Source organism: Cyanistes caeruleus, chromosome 2 (genome assembly GCF_971803275.1).
Source record: "Cyanistes caeruleus chromosome 2, bCyaCae1.hap1.1, whole genome shotgun sequence".
Classification (NCBI taxonomy): Eukaryota; Metazoa; Chordata; class Aves; order Passeriformes; family Paridae; genus Cyanistes; species Cyanistes caeruleus.
Window position 1 is genome coordinate 105,522,338 of NC_141702.1, and position 15,158 is coordinate 105,537,495.

Consider the following 15,158-nt stretch of genomic DNA (forward strand, 5'->3'; position numbering starts at 1 on the left):
GAGTAGGCAGGGCTGAAAAGCTCCTCAGGACTCGTCCTCTTCTGGACCTGGCTGTCGATTCCCTCTGTGATGTTTGTGGTGTCATTTGGGAACTGTATTGCATGGGTCTGGATGCTGCAGATCTTTAAATACTGTGATCCTTCACTGTCAACTTCTGCAGCCACATTAACATGTTTGGGCAAATATTGGCTACTTTAGAGGTGTCTTGAAATTTGGGTGTTGTTTCTGTAAATGTCAGATGTAACTTTTCTGTGCCTGGACCCTCACTTTTAAATGAGATCCCAGAGATGTTTTGGGGTATAGATGTATAATCTGATCGACATTTAATATTTCAGTGAGAGCGTAAGATCAACGAAGGAAAGTTACTAAAGAAGAGTAATAGGACTATACCTGATGGGAAGATATTGGCTTGGAGAAGTGTGAGAAAATGTATCTGTCAAGCTTATCTGAGTGACAACAATAAAGAAGGAGTCACAGAAGTATCACTCACATTGAAAATCTTCTGTAGGGCTTTTTAAGTGCAGTCTGAATATCTTTACTTATCATAAGAGTGTAAAAAAGCCTATTTTTTCTTGAAAGAGCAACGAGATGTAAAATCATTCTCAGGAGACAGCAGTGCTCTGACCACATGGAGCACGAGACTGTCACCAGTGTAAGGCACAAACAGGCAAAGTCAAGCTTTGCAGCAGTACAAAAGGACCTGCCCTCCATAGAGACTCGTGTCTCAGCTCACCACCTCTTGCTGCTTCAGAGGGGCTGTAGGAGCCACTTGGCTCCAAAAGGAGAGACAGCAGAACTGGGGGGTTAGGATGCAAGTTGAAGAATGACTGCTGTGTTTCAGCCGGAGCTTGGCCAGCTCTGTCTGACTCCAGCAACTGAGAGCTTAAGGACAATGAATCAGCTTTGCATCTTGTTTAGTTTGTGTGTTGCATTTCCTCCTTCATCAGAGTGACCATGCTAAGAAGGCTTCCTTCCTTTCATGCTACACACATTCCCTCCCTTCTCTTTCATCCTCCTCATATGTTCTTTTGTCTTCCATTTTCTCAAGGTCCACACCCAGCAGCAGAAGTGAAGATGATGAATCTGAAGAAGGAGGTTGGTACAGGGCATGTCTGTCCTCAAATGACCTTGAGAATTTTGACACAGAAGTGATATTTTAAATGGTTGGATAAAAATAATTCTTTTCAGAAATTCTTTAAATTGATTTCAATTCCTTGATGGGCTCAGTGGACCCCTAAAGAGCCCAGACACTGGGAGTGTGCTGTGGTGGTGCAGTGAAAATTCCTCCAGTGTGAAGTGCTGAGTGGCTGGAGCTGGAGTGGTACCTTGGGGCCCTGGAAATGCAGTGCAGGAAATTGAAACATTCCTCTCCATCCAGCACATGCCCTTCATCTCCCTGCAGCATTTCCAGTGTCACAGTTAATAGAGAATAAGCAGATATTGAGCATAAAATGGGAAATGTTCCCATTCTTTCGTCCTGCCCTTGAAGGAGAAAACCTTTCCTTTGGGGCACTTTCTGAGCTGAACCCTTTGAGATTTGAAGGAGATACATGGACATTGACTGGTTCTGCACTGCGAGAAATAGAGAAACCTCCTCTGAGGGAAAGTCCTTGTGAAATTTCCAATTTAGGAGAAGGAGGTTTCCAAATGGATGCAGCCTATGCAGGGTCTGAGTTTGTCATCCTCTGACAGCACAAGCCGAAAGCCACCTATGGCAGGTTCACCATGACAAATCTCTTCCCCGACTCTCTCTGCCTGGGTCAGTGCTGCAGGCTGAGGCTGCAGGAGGAGATGCCTTCTGCCTTGACCCTCCCTGCCTGCCTTGCCTGATCCCTGACAAGTAGAATTGTGCCAGACAAAATGCAGTCTCTGGTGCATCTGTGTCAGCCAATGCTTTCAAGTTGAAAGCCTCAATGAAAGTCAGTTGTTGTTCCTTTGCCATCTCTGGGCATTTACTGATAGGAGAGATGAGACTTGAAGACATAATTTTGCTGCTGCAGGAAAAGGGATCAGATGTCCTGGTCCCTTTGCTCAGGGTTTGTTCTGCCAAATCCTGGGTACAGCCCCTTTGGAAAGACTCCTTAATTGCTGATATGCAGCTGCAATGCTGAATGCAGTTGGGGAGAATTACTGCTCAGTATTGCTCAGGTGACATTTTTGCTGGATTGATTCTGGCCTAGAAATTACCTACCTCATCAAAGGTTGCCAGATGCTCTTTTGTAAATGATGTCACCATTGTACTGGGATAAAGAAACACAGATTTTATCCCTGTCTTCTTTTTCTGCTCTACACTCTGCTGTATGCAATTAGGAAATTCTTAATGGTTTTTAACTGCCATGATCAGAAATGTTTTGTTGCAGGTGATCTTTGTGTTGGTATTTGGCAGGAAAGCAAGCAGGGAATAAACCGCAGGGGCAGGGAATCTGAGCAAAGTGCAATGTTGGAAAACCAATTTGTTTGCACCACATTTGGGCTCCTTGAACACTGAGGACATGTGAAGGGGAGTACAAAGCTTTATTCACTTCTAACAGGGGTGCCACTGTTCATGTGCCAGCACTTCCTTAGTTGTGAAGAGAAATAAAAGCAACCAACAAATCCCCACCCTGAACTGAGTGGGAGTTACAGAAACAAGGGCGATGAAAACGAGCTTTGGAAAGCAATGACTTCCTAGGTGTAGTTGTGAAATTCTGGAGACCACTGTGTCTGGCAACTCTTTGGAGGAAGGAAAGAGGTCCCAAAGTAGTGGATGGGCAATGAGCAACACGTAAGCAAAGTAGTAGAAGCTGTGTCTCCTGGCTTGCCAGCTCCATACAGTTCAGAGGAATTCTAGTGATGCTAGTTTTAGAAAAATAAAAAAAAAGCGATCTTCGGAATAATTCAAAACCCCCCTGGATGGCTCATGCATTAGATGGATTGATTGTAAAGGTGGGAGTTCACCTAACTCACTTCTTCTCATTTGAGCATGCCTCAGCTGTGAGGTAAGGTGGGAGCTGGGCTGCTCTCTGGCAGGAGGAAGGGTCTTGCGCCAGCCTAGAGAGCCTGTGCTCATCCCCAGGGAACAGTTCTGCCCTGCATGTGCCCCCTGCAATGAGCTGTGCTGCTGCCAGTGCCCCGTGCAGCTGTAGGGCTGCTCAGCTGTGGGGCAGGGACAGGAGCAGGAGGCTGCATGTGCAGCTGAGCCATGGCTGCAAAGCCCAGGGCTCTGGGCTCCCTGCTGTCCCAGGCCAGCCCAGAGGCCAGGCTGTTCCTGTGGGAGCTCTGTGCAAGCGGGACAGGGCTTTTCCTCTGGAGTGCTTCAAGGGTCTTCATGCCTGGAAATGTCAACTTGTGCAGCTATTTAGGAGTTTTCAGGAAGTCTCGCACATAAAATATGGAGCTTCGGCTGATTTAGGTTTGCTTTGCTGCCTCATTTTCATTTTTTTTTTCTTCTTTGCAGGGCTGACTAGGTTCATTTTTTCTGAATCTTTCCGGCTATCTCCTTCTATGCTCCTTCCTTCCGAGCCGTTGCCTCCCATCCGGAAAACCTCTCAGTCTTCCAACAGAAGAGAAATGTGCAGCGTTGAGAAGGAGAGTGGGAAAAATGGCAGTGGCTACGATGAAGACACCAGAGAAAGAGAGGAGCTGAGGTCAAAGGGAAAAAGGTGTAAGGTAAGGAGACCAAGCTATGTCCTGTGTGGGAGATTTTCAGTCGGTGTGCTGCCGGCAGAGATTGGTGAGCTTTCTCTGTGAAGTGAGCCCAGGGAAGCAGCTGAGCCAAGGAAGAGCTCAGCTGGACACTGAGCTTCAGGATGTCTTTGCAATGGGTGTGTGGTGCAGACTTCACATTTTCAGTGTGTAACAATAGCAGGAGAGGACTTTGAAGGGTTTCTGGGTCCTCCCTCAGCACTTCCCTTTGCATTCCCAATCCTGGCCCAAGCTGCTCCATCAGTCTGATTTCTGTTCTTTTGCCAGGCCCCAGTGAAGAACATGGCTAAATGTCTTGGGGCATGAATGGGGACAAGACTGGATGCGTAAAGTGAGCACTGTGTTCTACTCTTTGCAGGCTTCCTTGCTGTATCCCACTGAAGGGGATAAGAAGAAGGAATCACTGGGACTGCCTTTGATCCCCCCGATACGCAGGGCAGTAAGTCCCGATGTTGGCAGTGCTGCAGGGTCTCTGCAAAGCTCTCTGCAGCTGGATGTGCAAGAGTCCCAGGAGATGAGGTAAGCCAAGGTGTCTGCTGCTCCAGTGTGCTGTTCACCTCGCTCTTCCCATCTCGTGAGGTTATTTTGCACAGTCAGCTCTCCCATGTATTTAGGCAAACCTCTGTGTATTCAGCATTTGGCCCTATCTGTGGTGATCAAGCCCAATGTCAAACCCAGCACCATATGGCCCAAGAGCAGAGGTGGTGGTGGGGAAGAGGAGGCAGGGCTGAAAAGCTCCTCAAGACAGGTCCTCTTCTGGACCTGGCTGTTGATTCCCTCTGTAATGTTTGTGGTGTCATTTGGGAACTGTATTGCATGGGTCTGGATGCTGCAGATCTTTAAATAATGTGATCCTTCACTGTCAACTTCTGCAGCCACAAGAATATGACTGGACAAATATTGGCTACTTTAAGGTGTCTGCAAATTCCAGTTCTGATTCTTTTAAAGTCAGATGCTGTAGTTTATTTGCCAGGACATATATTTTGACAAGCAAAGTATAGTGACAATCCCCAACACAGAACTGAGTGGGAGTTACAAAAACAAGGGCGATGAAAACTAGCTTTGGGAATCAATTACTTCATAGATGTAACTGTCAGATTCTGGAGATCATTGTGTGTTGCCAACTGTTTGAAAGAAAAGGGATCCCAAAGTAAACATAAGATGCAAATTCTCTGTGCATGGGCCTCGACTGTGAAATGAGATCCCAGAGATGTTTTGGGGTACAGCTGCATAACCCAACTGATGTTTAATATTTCAATCTGGGCTTAAGATCAAAAAGAGCAATATGCTTGAGAAGAGGTACAGGACTGTAGCTAATGGAAAGATATTGGCTTGGAGAAGTGTGAGAAAATGTAGCTGTCAAGCTTATCAGAGTGGTAGCAATAAAAAAGGAGTCACAGAAGTATCACTCACGTTGAAAATCTTCTGTAGGGCTTTTAAAGTGCAGTCTGAATATCCTGTCCATAGCAGCTGTGTGTGAAAAAGCCTTTTTCTTCTTGAAAGAGTAAGGAGGTGTAATATCATTCTCAGGAGACAGCAGTGCTCTGACCACATGGAGCACGAGACTGTCACCAGTGTAAGGCACAAACAGGCAAAGTCAAGCTTTGCAGCAGTACAAAAGCAGCTGCCCTCCATAGAGACTCGTGTCTCAGCTCAGCAGCTCTTGCTGCTTCAGAGGGGCTGTAGGAGTCACTTGGCTCCAAAAGGAGAGACAGCAGAACTGGGGGGTTATGATGCAAGTTGAAGAATGACTGCTGTGTTTCAGCCGGAGCTTGGCCAGCTCTGTCTGACTCCAGCAACTGAGAGCTTAAGGACAATGTCTAAGAGATACCTCGGGGCGCGGACGGTCTGGCACACGGCAGAGACCTCTATAGTCGAGTTAGTTGTTTGTAGTTTATTTCAGGACGTGGGAGAGAGAACTCTGCTGAGAGCCAACAGATGAAGCTCGAAGCAGGCTCAGAGGAAATAATACAAGAGAGGGTAGAAGATGAATACATGATTTTAAGACTTAAGATAGCTTAGAAAAAGAGTAACAGGACAGAAATGAGAGAGATGGAAAAAGAGTAGCAAGAGATCGAAGTCTCCTTTACAATTACTTCTATAACCTGTACATTTGAATATTCTACTTTTTTACCAACCAATCTTTATAAGTATACTAATACAGTAACATTTGTGTGCACCCTATAGAAATTTCTGCTTTTGCATATTTTTAGGTGTCTCAGGGGTACTTCAGACTTTTCCTTATAAAGCTGGGGAGAGGGGTCTCAGCTTAGTTTTACTTAGGGAAAAAAAATGTGCTCTGGCATACCAGACCGGTTTCTTTGAATTATTCAAACCATGCTTTCATTTGTATTTCTTCCTTAGACTTTCTGGCTAAAGAGTCATATTTATAATTCCTTTCTGATTCTACCTTCCCAACAGCACTGAATCCGCTTTGCATCTTGTTTAGTTTCTGTGTTGCATTTCCTCCTTCATCAGAGTGACCAAGCTAAGAAGGGTTGCCTCCTTTCATGCTACACACATTCCCTCCCTTCTCTTTCAATCTCCTCATCTGTTCTTTTGTCTTTCATTTTCTCAAGGTCCACACCCAGCAGGAGAAGCGAAGATGACGAGTCTGAAGAAGGAGGTAGGTACAGGGCATGTCTGTCCTCAAATGACCTTAAGAATTTTGACACAGAAGTGGTATTTTGAAAGCTTGGTTGAAAATAATTCTTTTTAAAATTTCTTTAAATTAATTTCAATTCCATTATGGGCCCAGGGGATGCCTGAAGGGCCCAGTCACAGGGAGTGTGCTGTGGTGGTGCAGTGAAAATTCCTCCAGTGTGAAGTGTTGAGTGGCTGGAGCTGGAGTGGTACCTTGGTGTTGCAATCAGCAACCTCAGGATCTCGTCCAGGGAAGCAGCAGGATTCTGGGGACCAGCATGAAACACCAACCAAGACGGGTTCATGAACAATAGTTCATGAAACTATTTATTCAGCATGGGAACAAAGTCAGGTCCAGAACAGAGAGCCCCAAACAGAGGCACAGCAGGGGCTTTTGAGGGACAGAACCTAGGGCTTCCACCTTTGAGGGTGGAGTTCAGGGTCAGGGACCAGTAGAAGCACAGCAAGGGAGAAATCCCCCAGGGACTCAAACCCAATCAGAACTCCTGGGCTGCCCTTCACAAGGGGTTTGGGGTGGGACAATATAATTCTTTGTCTCCCTTTAGGCCGCTGCCACATCTGCTCCTTTTTTATTTTTTATTTTTTTTTTATTTTTTTTCAAATTTTAATTAGGAGCTTAAAATGTTTCCAAACATACACTTTAAAATCTCACCTCCTCCACAGAGCACCCGCTTTTCTTTGTGGGATGCCAAAAACTCAATCACAAAACACATTAGGCAAACAGAAAAAAACCAAAATTATAAACAAACACTTAAATCTCGGACCATGCCGGGCAAATGAAACAGTGATGGTACTCAATACAAACATAATGTTTTTTTAGTTCAGTCTCTTCCAGTTTAGGATTCTCTTTGAGGAAGGGTGCAGCTCATAGGTCTCCTTTTACGAGGGGCAGAGTTCTTCCATCTCCAGCTTCCGCTCGGCTCCCATGTGTGCGTCACCGCTTTAGATGATCTTGGTGAAACGCTGGCTCTGGGAGCTCGGGTTACAGTTTCTGTTTCCTCGGAGGAGGTGTTGCCCACGATGGAAAAAGCAGAGCCCCCAGGGGTGGAGCAGCCGAACAAAGGGCTGGGAGCAAAGCAGGAGTTACTGGGGGAAGGGAAGGGTCGGGACCGAAAAGAAGGAGCAAGGCGGGAAACAAAGGATCCCAGACCGTGTGGCCGGCGCCATCTTGGGATGGGGGGGGTCCGGGACGGAGTTTCCCGAACCGGGAACGGGGAATAGGGAAAGACAGGGGGTGAAGGAGGACACGGAACGGCGGGCAGACGGCAGCAGACCCGCATCACTCTGGATGTTCTCCGTCCCTTGCCTGCCTTCAGGAAAACAGGGGATGGGATGGCAGAAAGACACCGGGGTGATGGGGAGACGGCAGCAGCCCCGAGCCATCTTGGCTTTCTTCACCCTTTGTCCTGCCCTTAGGAACAGAGGAGAGGGGAAGGTACAGGGAGGTATACAGCAGAAAAACAAAAGGAACTTCACAGAAGACAAAAAACAGTCCACTGGAAGAGCCATACCATCCATAATTGCCCATAATATTAATATAATCGTCCATAATACGTCTCGTTGGGTGATGTAAGGTGTTTGTCCCAGTGTCTGGTCTCGGCTCCCACACCTCCATAAGCCTGTTTCTTCCCCATGCCCGAGGCACTCTCAACCCAGTCTCCCTGTCAGGTACTCTCGAGTCCTCATTTCCAAGGCGGCGGTCTTGCTGGCTCTCAAGCCATCAGCCAGGGAATTACGAGGTGTCCATGGAGCCGGTCCTGCTGTTCTCTTGCTTTGCTGGATGCCACACATTCTCCACCATTTGTTGCAATAAGCAACCTCGGGATCTCGTCCAGGGAAGCAGCAGGATTCTGGGGACCAGCATGAAACACCAACCAAGATGGGCTCCCGTTCATGAAACCATTTATTCAGCATGGGAACAAAGTCAGGTCCAGAACAGAGAGCCCCAAACAGAGGCACAGCAGGGGCTTTTGAGGGACAGAACCTAGGGCTTCCACCTTTGAGGGTGGAGTTCAGGGTCAGGGACCAGTAGAAGCACAGCAAGGGAGAAACCCCCCAGGGACTCAAACCCAATCAGAACTCCTGGGCTGCCCTTCACAAGGGGTTTGGGGTAGAACAATGTTAACTCTTTGTCTCCCCTGACACCACTGCCACACCTTGGAGCCCTGGAAATGCAGTGCAGGAAAAAGAAACATTCCTCCCCATCCAGCACTTGCCCTTTATCTCCCTGAAGCCTTTCCAGTGTCATAATTCATAGACAAAAAGTAGTTATTGAGCATGAAGTGGGAAATGTTCTCACTCCTTCGTCCTGCCCTTAAAAGAGAAAAACCTTTCCTTGCGGCAGTTTCTGAGCTGAACCCTTTGAGATCTGAAGGAGATACATGGACATTGCCTGGTTCTGCACTGGGAGAAATAGAGAAACCTCCTCTGAGGGAAAGTCCTTGTGAAATTTCCGATTTAAGAGAAGGAGGTTTCCGAATGGATGCAGCCTATGCAGGGTCTGAGTTTGTCATCCTCTGAGAGCACAAGCCCAAAGACACCTATGGCAGGTTCACCATGACAAATCTCTTCCCCGACTCTCTCTGCCTGGGTCAGTGCTGCAGGCTGAGGCTGCAGGAGGAGATGCCTTCTGCCTTGTCCCTCCCTGCCTGCCTTGCCTGATCCCTGACAAGTAGAATTGTGCCAGACAAAATGCAGTCTCTGGTGCATCTGTGTCAGCCAATGCTTTCAAGTTGAAAGCCTCAATGAAAGTCAGTTGTTGTTCCTTTGCCATCTCTGGGCATTTACTGATAGGAGAGATGAGACTTGAAGATATAATTTTGCTGCTGCAGGAAAAGGGATCAGATGTCCTGGTCCCTTTGCTCAGGGTTTGTTCTGCCAAATCCTGGGTACAGCCCCTTTGGAAAGACTCCTTAATTGCTGATATGCAGCTGCAATGCTGAATGCAGTTGGGGAGAATTACTGCTCAGTATTGTTCAGGTGACATTTTTGCTGGTTTGATTCTGGCCTAGAAATTACCTACCTCATCAAAGGTTGCCAGATGCTCTTTTGTAAATGACGTCACCATTGTACTGGGATAAAGAAACACAGATTTTATCCCTGTCTTCTTTTTATGCTCTACACTCTGCTGTTTGCATTTAGGAAATTCTTAATTGTTTTTAACTGCCATGATCAGAAATGTTTTGTTGCAGGTGATCTTTGTGTTGGTATTTGGCAGGAAAGCAAGCAGGGAATAAACCGCAGGGGCAGGGAATCTGAGCAAAGTGCAATGTTGGAAAACCAATTTGTTTGCACCACATTTGGGCTCCTTGAACACTGAGGACATGTGAAGGGGAGTACAAAGGTTCATTCACTTCTAACATGGGGTGCCATTGTTCATGTGCCAGCACTTCCTTTACTGTGAAGAGAAATAAAAGCAACCAACAAAACCCCACCCTGAACTGAGTGGGAGTTACAGAAACAAGGGCGATGAAAATGAGCTTTGGAAAGCAATGACTTCCTAGGTGTAGTTGTCAAATTCTGGAGACCTCTGTGTCTGGCATCTCTTTGGAGGAAGGAAAGAGTTCCCAAAGCAGTGGATGGGCAATGAGCAACACATAAGCAAAGTAGTAGAAGCTGTGTCTCCTGGCTTGCCAGCTCCATACAGTTCAGAGGAATTCTAGTGATGTTAGTTCCATGAAAAATAGCAACCAAAGCGATCTTGGGAATAATTCAAAACCCCCCTGGATGGCTCATGCATTAGATGGATTGATTGTAAAGGTGGGAGTTCACCTAACTCACTTCTTCCCTTTTGAGCATGCCTCAGCTGTGAGGTAAGGTGGGAGCTGGGCTGCTCTCTGGCAGGAGGAAGGGTCTTGTGCCAGCCTAGGGAGCCTGTGCACATCCCCAGGGAACAGTTCTGCCCTGCATGTGCCCCCTGCTATGAGCTGTGCTGCTGCCAGTGCCCCGTGCAGCTGTAGGGCTGCTCAGCTGTGGGGCAGGGACAGGAGCAGGAGGCTGCATGTGCAGCTGAGCCATGGCTGCAAAGCCCAGGGCTCTGGGCTCCCTGCTGTCCCAGGCCAGCCCAGAGGCCAGGCTGTTCCTGTGGGAGCTCTGTGCAAGCAGGACAGGGCTTTTCCTCTGGAGTGCTTCAAGGGTCTTCATGCCTGGAAATGTCAACTTGTGCAGCTATTTAGAAGTTTTCAGGAAGTCTCGCACACAAAATATGGAGCTTCGGCTGATTTAGGTTTACTTTTCCGCCTCAGTTTCATTTTTTGTTTCTTCTTTGCAGGGCTGACTAGGTTCATTTTTTCCAAATCTTTCCGGCTATCTCCTTCTATGCTCCTTCCCTCCGAGCCGTTGCCTCCCATCCGGAAAACCTCTCAGTCTTCCAACAGAAGAGAAATGTGCAGCGTTGAGAAGGAGAGTGGGAAAAATGGCAGTGGCTACGATGAAGACACCAGAGAAAGAGAGGAGCTGAAGTCAAAAGGAAAAAGGTGTAAGGTAAGGAGACCAAGCTATGTCCTGTGTGGGAGATTTTCAGTCGATGTGCTGCCGGCAGAGCTTGGAGAACTCTCCCTGTGAAGTGAGCCCAGGGAAGCAGCTGAGGCAAGGAAGAGCTCAGCTGGACACTGAGCTTCAGGATGTCTTTGCAATGGGTGTGTGGTGCAGACTTCACATTTTCAGTGTGTAACAATAGCAGGAGAGGACTTTGAAGGGTTTCTGGGTTCTCCCTCAGCACTTCCCTTTGCATTCCCAATCCTGGCCCAAGCTGCTCCATCAGTCTGACTTGTCTTTTCCTGCCAGGTCCCCCATTTAGTCCATAGCTAAATGTCTTGGGGCATGAATGGGGACAAGACTAGTTGCTTGATGTGAACACTGTGTTCTACTCTTTGCAGGCTTCCTTGCTGTATCCCACTGAAGGGGATAAGAAGAAGGAATCACTGGGACTGCCTTTGATCCCCCCGATACGCAGGGCAGTAAGTCCCGATGTTGGCAGTGCTGCAGGGTCTCTGCAAAGCTCTCTGCAGCTGGATGTGCAAGAGTCCCTGGAGATGAGGTAAGCCAAGGTGTCTGCTGCTCCAGTGTGCTGTTCACCTCACTCTTCCCATCTCGTGAGGTTATTTTGCACAGTCAGCTCTCCCATGTATTTAGGCAAACCTCTGTGTATTCAGCATTTGGCCCTATCTGTGGTGATCCAGCCCAATGTCAAACCCAGCACCATATGGCCCAAGAGCAGAGGTGGTGGTGGTGGGGAAGAGGAGGCAGGGCTGAAAAGCTCCTCAAGACAGGTCCTCTTCTGGACCTGGCTGTTGATTCCCTCTGTAATGTTTGTGGTGTCATTTGGGAACTGTATTGCATGGGTCTGGATGCTGCAGATCTTTGAATACTGTGATCCTTCACTGTCAACTTCTGCAGCCACAAGAATATGATTGGACAAATATTGGCAATTGTTAAGGTGTCTGCAAATTCCAGTTCTGATTCTTTAACTTTTAAAGTCAGATGCTGTAGTTTATTTGCCAGGACATATATTTTGACAAGAAAAATATAGTGACAATCCCCAACACAGAACTGTGTGAGGCTTACAGAAAAACGGTTGATGGAAACTAGCTTTGGGAAAAAATTACTTCATTAATGTAACTGTCAGATTCTGGAGACCATTGTGTGTTGCCAACTGTTTGAAAGAAAAGGGATCCCAAAATAAACCTAAGATGCAAATTTTCTGTGCCTGGGCCTCGACTGTGAAATGAGATCCCAGAGAAGTTTTGGGGTACAGCTGCATAACCCAATTGATGTTTAATATTTCAATCTGGGCTTAAGATCAAAAAGAGCAATATGCTTGAGAAGAGGTACAGGACTGTAGCTGATGGAAAGATATTGGCTTGGAGAAGTGTGAGAAAATGTATCTGTCAAGCTTATCTGAGTGACAACACTCAGAAGGAGTCACAGAACTATCACTCACGTTGAAAATCTTCTGTAGGGCTTTTAAAGTGCAGTCTGAATATCCTGTCCATAGCAGCTGTGTGTGAAAAAGCCTTTTTCTTCTTGAAAGAGAAAGGAGGTGTAAAATCATTCTCAGGAGACAGCAGTGCTCTGACCACATGGAGCATGAGTCTGTCACCAGTGTAAGGCACAAACAGGCAAAGTCAAGTTTTGCAGCAGTACAAAAGCAGCTGCCCTCCATAGAGACTCGTGTCTCAGCTCAGCAGCTCTTGCTGCTTCAGAGGGGCTGTAGGAGCCACTTGGCTCCAAAAGGAGAGACAGCAGAACTGGGGGGTTAGGATGCAAGTTGAAGAATGACTGCTGTGTTTCAGGCGGAGCTTGGCCAGCTCTGTCTGACTCCAGCAACTGAGAGCTTAAGGACAATGAATCAGCTTTGCATCTTGTTTAGTTTCTGTGTTGCATTTCCTCCTTCATCACAGTGACCATGCTAAGAAGGGTTGCCACCTTTCATGCTACACACATTCCCTCCCTTCTCTTTCTTCCTCTTAATATGTTCTTTTGTCCTCGGTTTTCTCAAGGTCCACACCCAGCAGCAGAAGTGAAGATGATGAATCTGAAGAAGGAGGTTGGTACAGGGCATGTCTGTCCTCAAATGACCTTGAGAATTTTGACACAGAAGTGATATTTTGAATGGTTGGATAAAAATAATTCTTTTCAGAATTTCTTTAAATTGTTTTCAATTGCTTGATGGGCTCAGTGGACACCTGAAGAGCCCAGTCACTGGGAGTGTGCTCTGGTGGTGCAGTGAAAAGTCCTCCAGTGTGAAGTGCTGAGTGGCTGGAGCTGGAGTGGTACCTTGGGGCCCTGGAAATGCAGTGCAGGAAACGGAAACATTCCTCTCCATCCAGCACTTGCCATTTATCTCCCTGCAGCATTTCCAGTGTCACAGTTAGTAGAGAATAAGCAGATATTGAGCATAAAATGGGAAATGTTCCCAGTTATTTGTCTTACCCTTGAAGGAGAAATCCTGTCCTTGGGGCAGTTACTGAGCTGAACCCTTTGAGATTTGAAGGAGATACATGGACATTGACTGGTTCTGCACTGGGAGAAATAGAGAAACCTCCTCTGAGGGAAAGTCCTTGTGAAATTTCCAGTTAAGGAGAAGGAGGTTTCCAAATGGATGCAGCCTATGCAGGGTCTGAGTTTGTCATCCTCTGAGAGCACAAGCCCAAAGCCATCTATGGCAGGTTCACCATGACAAATCTCTTCCCCGACTCTCTCTGCCTGGGTCAGTGCTGCAGGCTGAGGCTGCAGGAGGAGATGCCTTCTGCCTTGTCCCTCCCTGCCTGCCTTGCCTGATCCCTGACAAGTAGAATTGTGCCAGACAAAATGCAGTCTCTGGTGCATCTGTGTCAGCCAGTGCTTTCAAGTTGGAAGCCTCAATGAAAGTCAGTTGTTGTTCCTTTGCCATCTCTGGGCATTTACTGATAGGAGAGATGAGACTTGAAGACATAATTTTGCTGCTGCAGGAAAAGGGATCAGATGTCCTGGTCCCTTTGCTCAGGGTTTGTTCTGCCAAATCCTGGGTACAGCCCCTTTGGAAAGACTCCTTAATTGCTGATATGCAGCTGCAATGCTGAATGCAGTTGGGGAGAATTGCTGCTCAGTATTGCTCAGGTGACATTTTTGCTGGATTGATTCTGGCCTAGAAATTACCTACCTCATCAAAGGTTGCCAGATGCTCTTTTGTAAATGATGTCACCATTGTACTGGGATAAAGAAACACAGATTTTATCCCTGTCTTCTTTTTATGCTCTACACTCTGCTGTTTGCATTTAGGAAATTCTTAATGTTTTTTAACTGCCATGATCAGAAATGTTTTGTTGCAGGTGATCTTTGTGTTGGTATTTGGCAGGAAAGCAAGCAGGGAACAAACCCCAGGGGCAGGGAATCTGAGCAAAGGGAACAGTTCTGCCCTGCATGTGCCCCCATCAATGAGCTGTGCTGCTGCCAGTGCCCCGTGCAGCTGTAGGGCTGCTCAGCTGTGGGGCAGGGACAGGAGCAGGAGGCTGCATGTGCAGCTGAGCCATGGCTGCAAAGCCCAGGGCTCTGGGCTCCCTGCTGTCCCAGGCCAGCCCAGAGGCCAGGCTGTTCCTGTGGGAGCTCTGTGCAAGCGGGACAGGGCTTTTCCTCTGGAGTGCTTCAAGGGTCTTCATGCCTGGAAATGTCAACTTGTGCAGCTATTTAGAAGTTTTCAAGGATTCTCTCCTACAAAATATGGAGCTTCTGATGCTTTAAGTTTGCTTTACTGCCTCAGTTACATTTTTTGTTTCTTCTTGGCAGGGCTGACTAGGTTCATTTTTTCTGAATCTTTCCGGCTATCTCCTTCTATGCTCCTTCCCTCCGAGCCATTGCCTCCCATCCGGAAAACCTCTCAGTCTTCCAACAGAAGAGAAATGTGCAGCGTTGAGAAGGAGAGTGGGAAAAATGGCAGTGGCTACGATGAAGACACCAGAGAAAGAGAGGAGCTGAGGTCAAAGGGAAAAAGGTGTAAGGTAAGGAGACCAAGCTATGTCCTGTGTGGGAGATTTTCAGTCGATGTGCTGCCGGCAGAGCTTGGTGAGCTGTCCCTGTGAAGTGAGCCCAGGGAAGCAGCTGAGCCAAGGAAGAGCTCAGCTGGACACTGAGCTTCAGGATGTCTTTGCAATGGGTGTGTGGTGCAGACTTCACATTTTCAGTGTGTAACAATAGCAGGAGAGGACTTTGAAGGGTTTCTGGGTTCTCCCTCAGCACTTCCCTTTGCATTCCCAATCCTGGCCCAAGCTGCTCCATCAGTCTGACTTGTCTTTTCCTGCCAGGTCCCCCATTTAGTCCATAGCTAAATGTCT

At 47.3% G+C, this 15,158-nt stretch overlaps 2 protein-coding genes across 2 annotated transcripts in view; one reads left to right on the forward strand and one right to left on the reverse strand.

Annotated features, from left to right (window-relative positions):
- Positions 1 to 15,158, forward strand: part of LOC147655082 (uncharacterized) — a 262,971-nt gene that overhangs the window by 225,769 nt on the left and 22,044 nt on the right. The window contains exons 25-32 of the mRNA XM_086878879.1: positions 1,049 to 1,095; positions 3,437 to 3,648; positions 4,043 to 4,203; positions 6,264 to 6,310; positions 10,619 to 10,830; positions 11,226 to 11,386; positions 12,849 to 12,895; positions 14,614 to 14,825. Coding sequence (XP_086735005.1) covers positions 1,049 to 1,095; positions 3,437 to 3,648; positions 4,043 to 4,203; positions 6,264 to 6,310; positions 10,619 to 10,830; positions 11,226 to 11,386; positions 12,849 to 12,895; positions 14,614 to 14,825 — 1,099 coding nt within the window. The remainder of the gene's footprint in view (positions 1 to 1,048; positions 1,096 to 3,436; positions 3,649 to 4,042; positions 4,204 to 6,263; positions 6,311 to 10,618; positions 10,831 to 11,225; positions 11,387 to 12,848; positions 12,896 to 14,613; positions 14,826 to 15,158) is intronic.
- The window catches only part of LOC111943938 (TOG array regulator of axonemal microtubules protein 2-like), a 243,991-nt gene that overhangs the window by 153,878 nt on the left and 74,955 nt on the right, over positions 1 to 15,158 (reverse strand). The window lies entirely within an intron of this gene.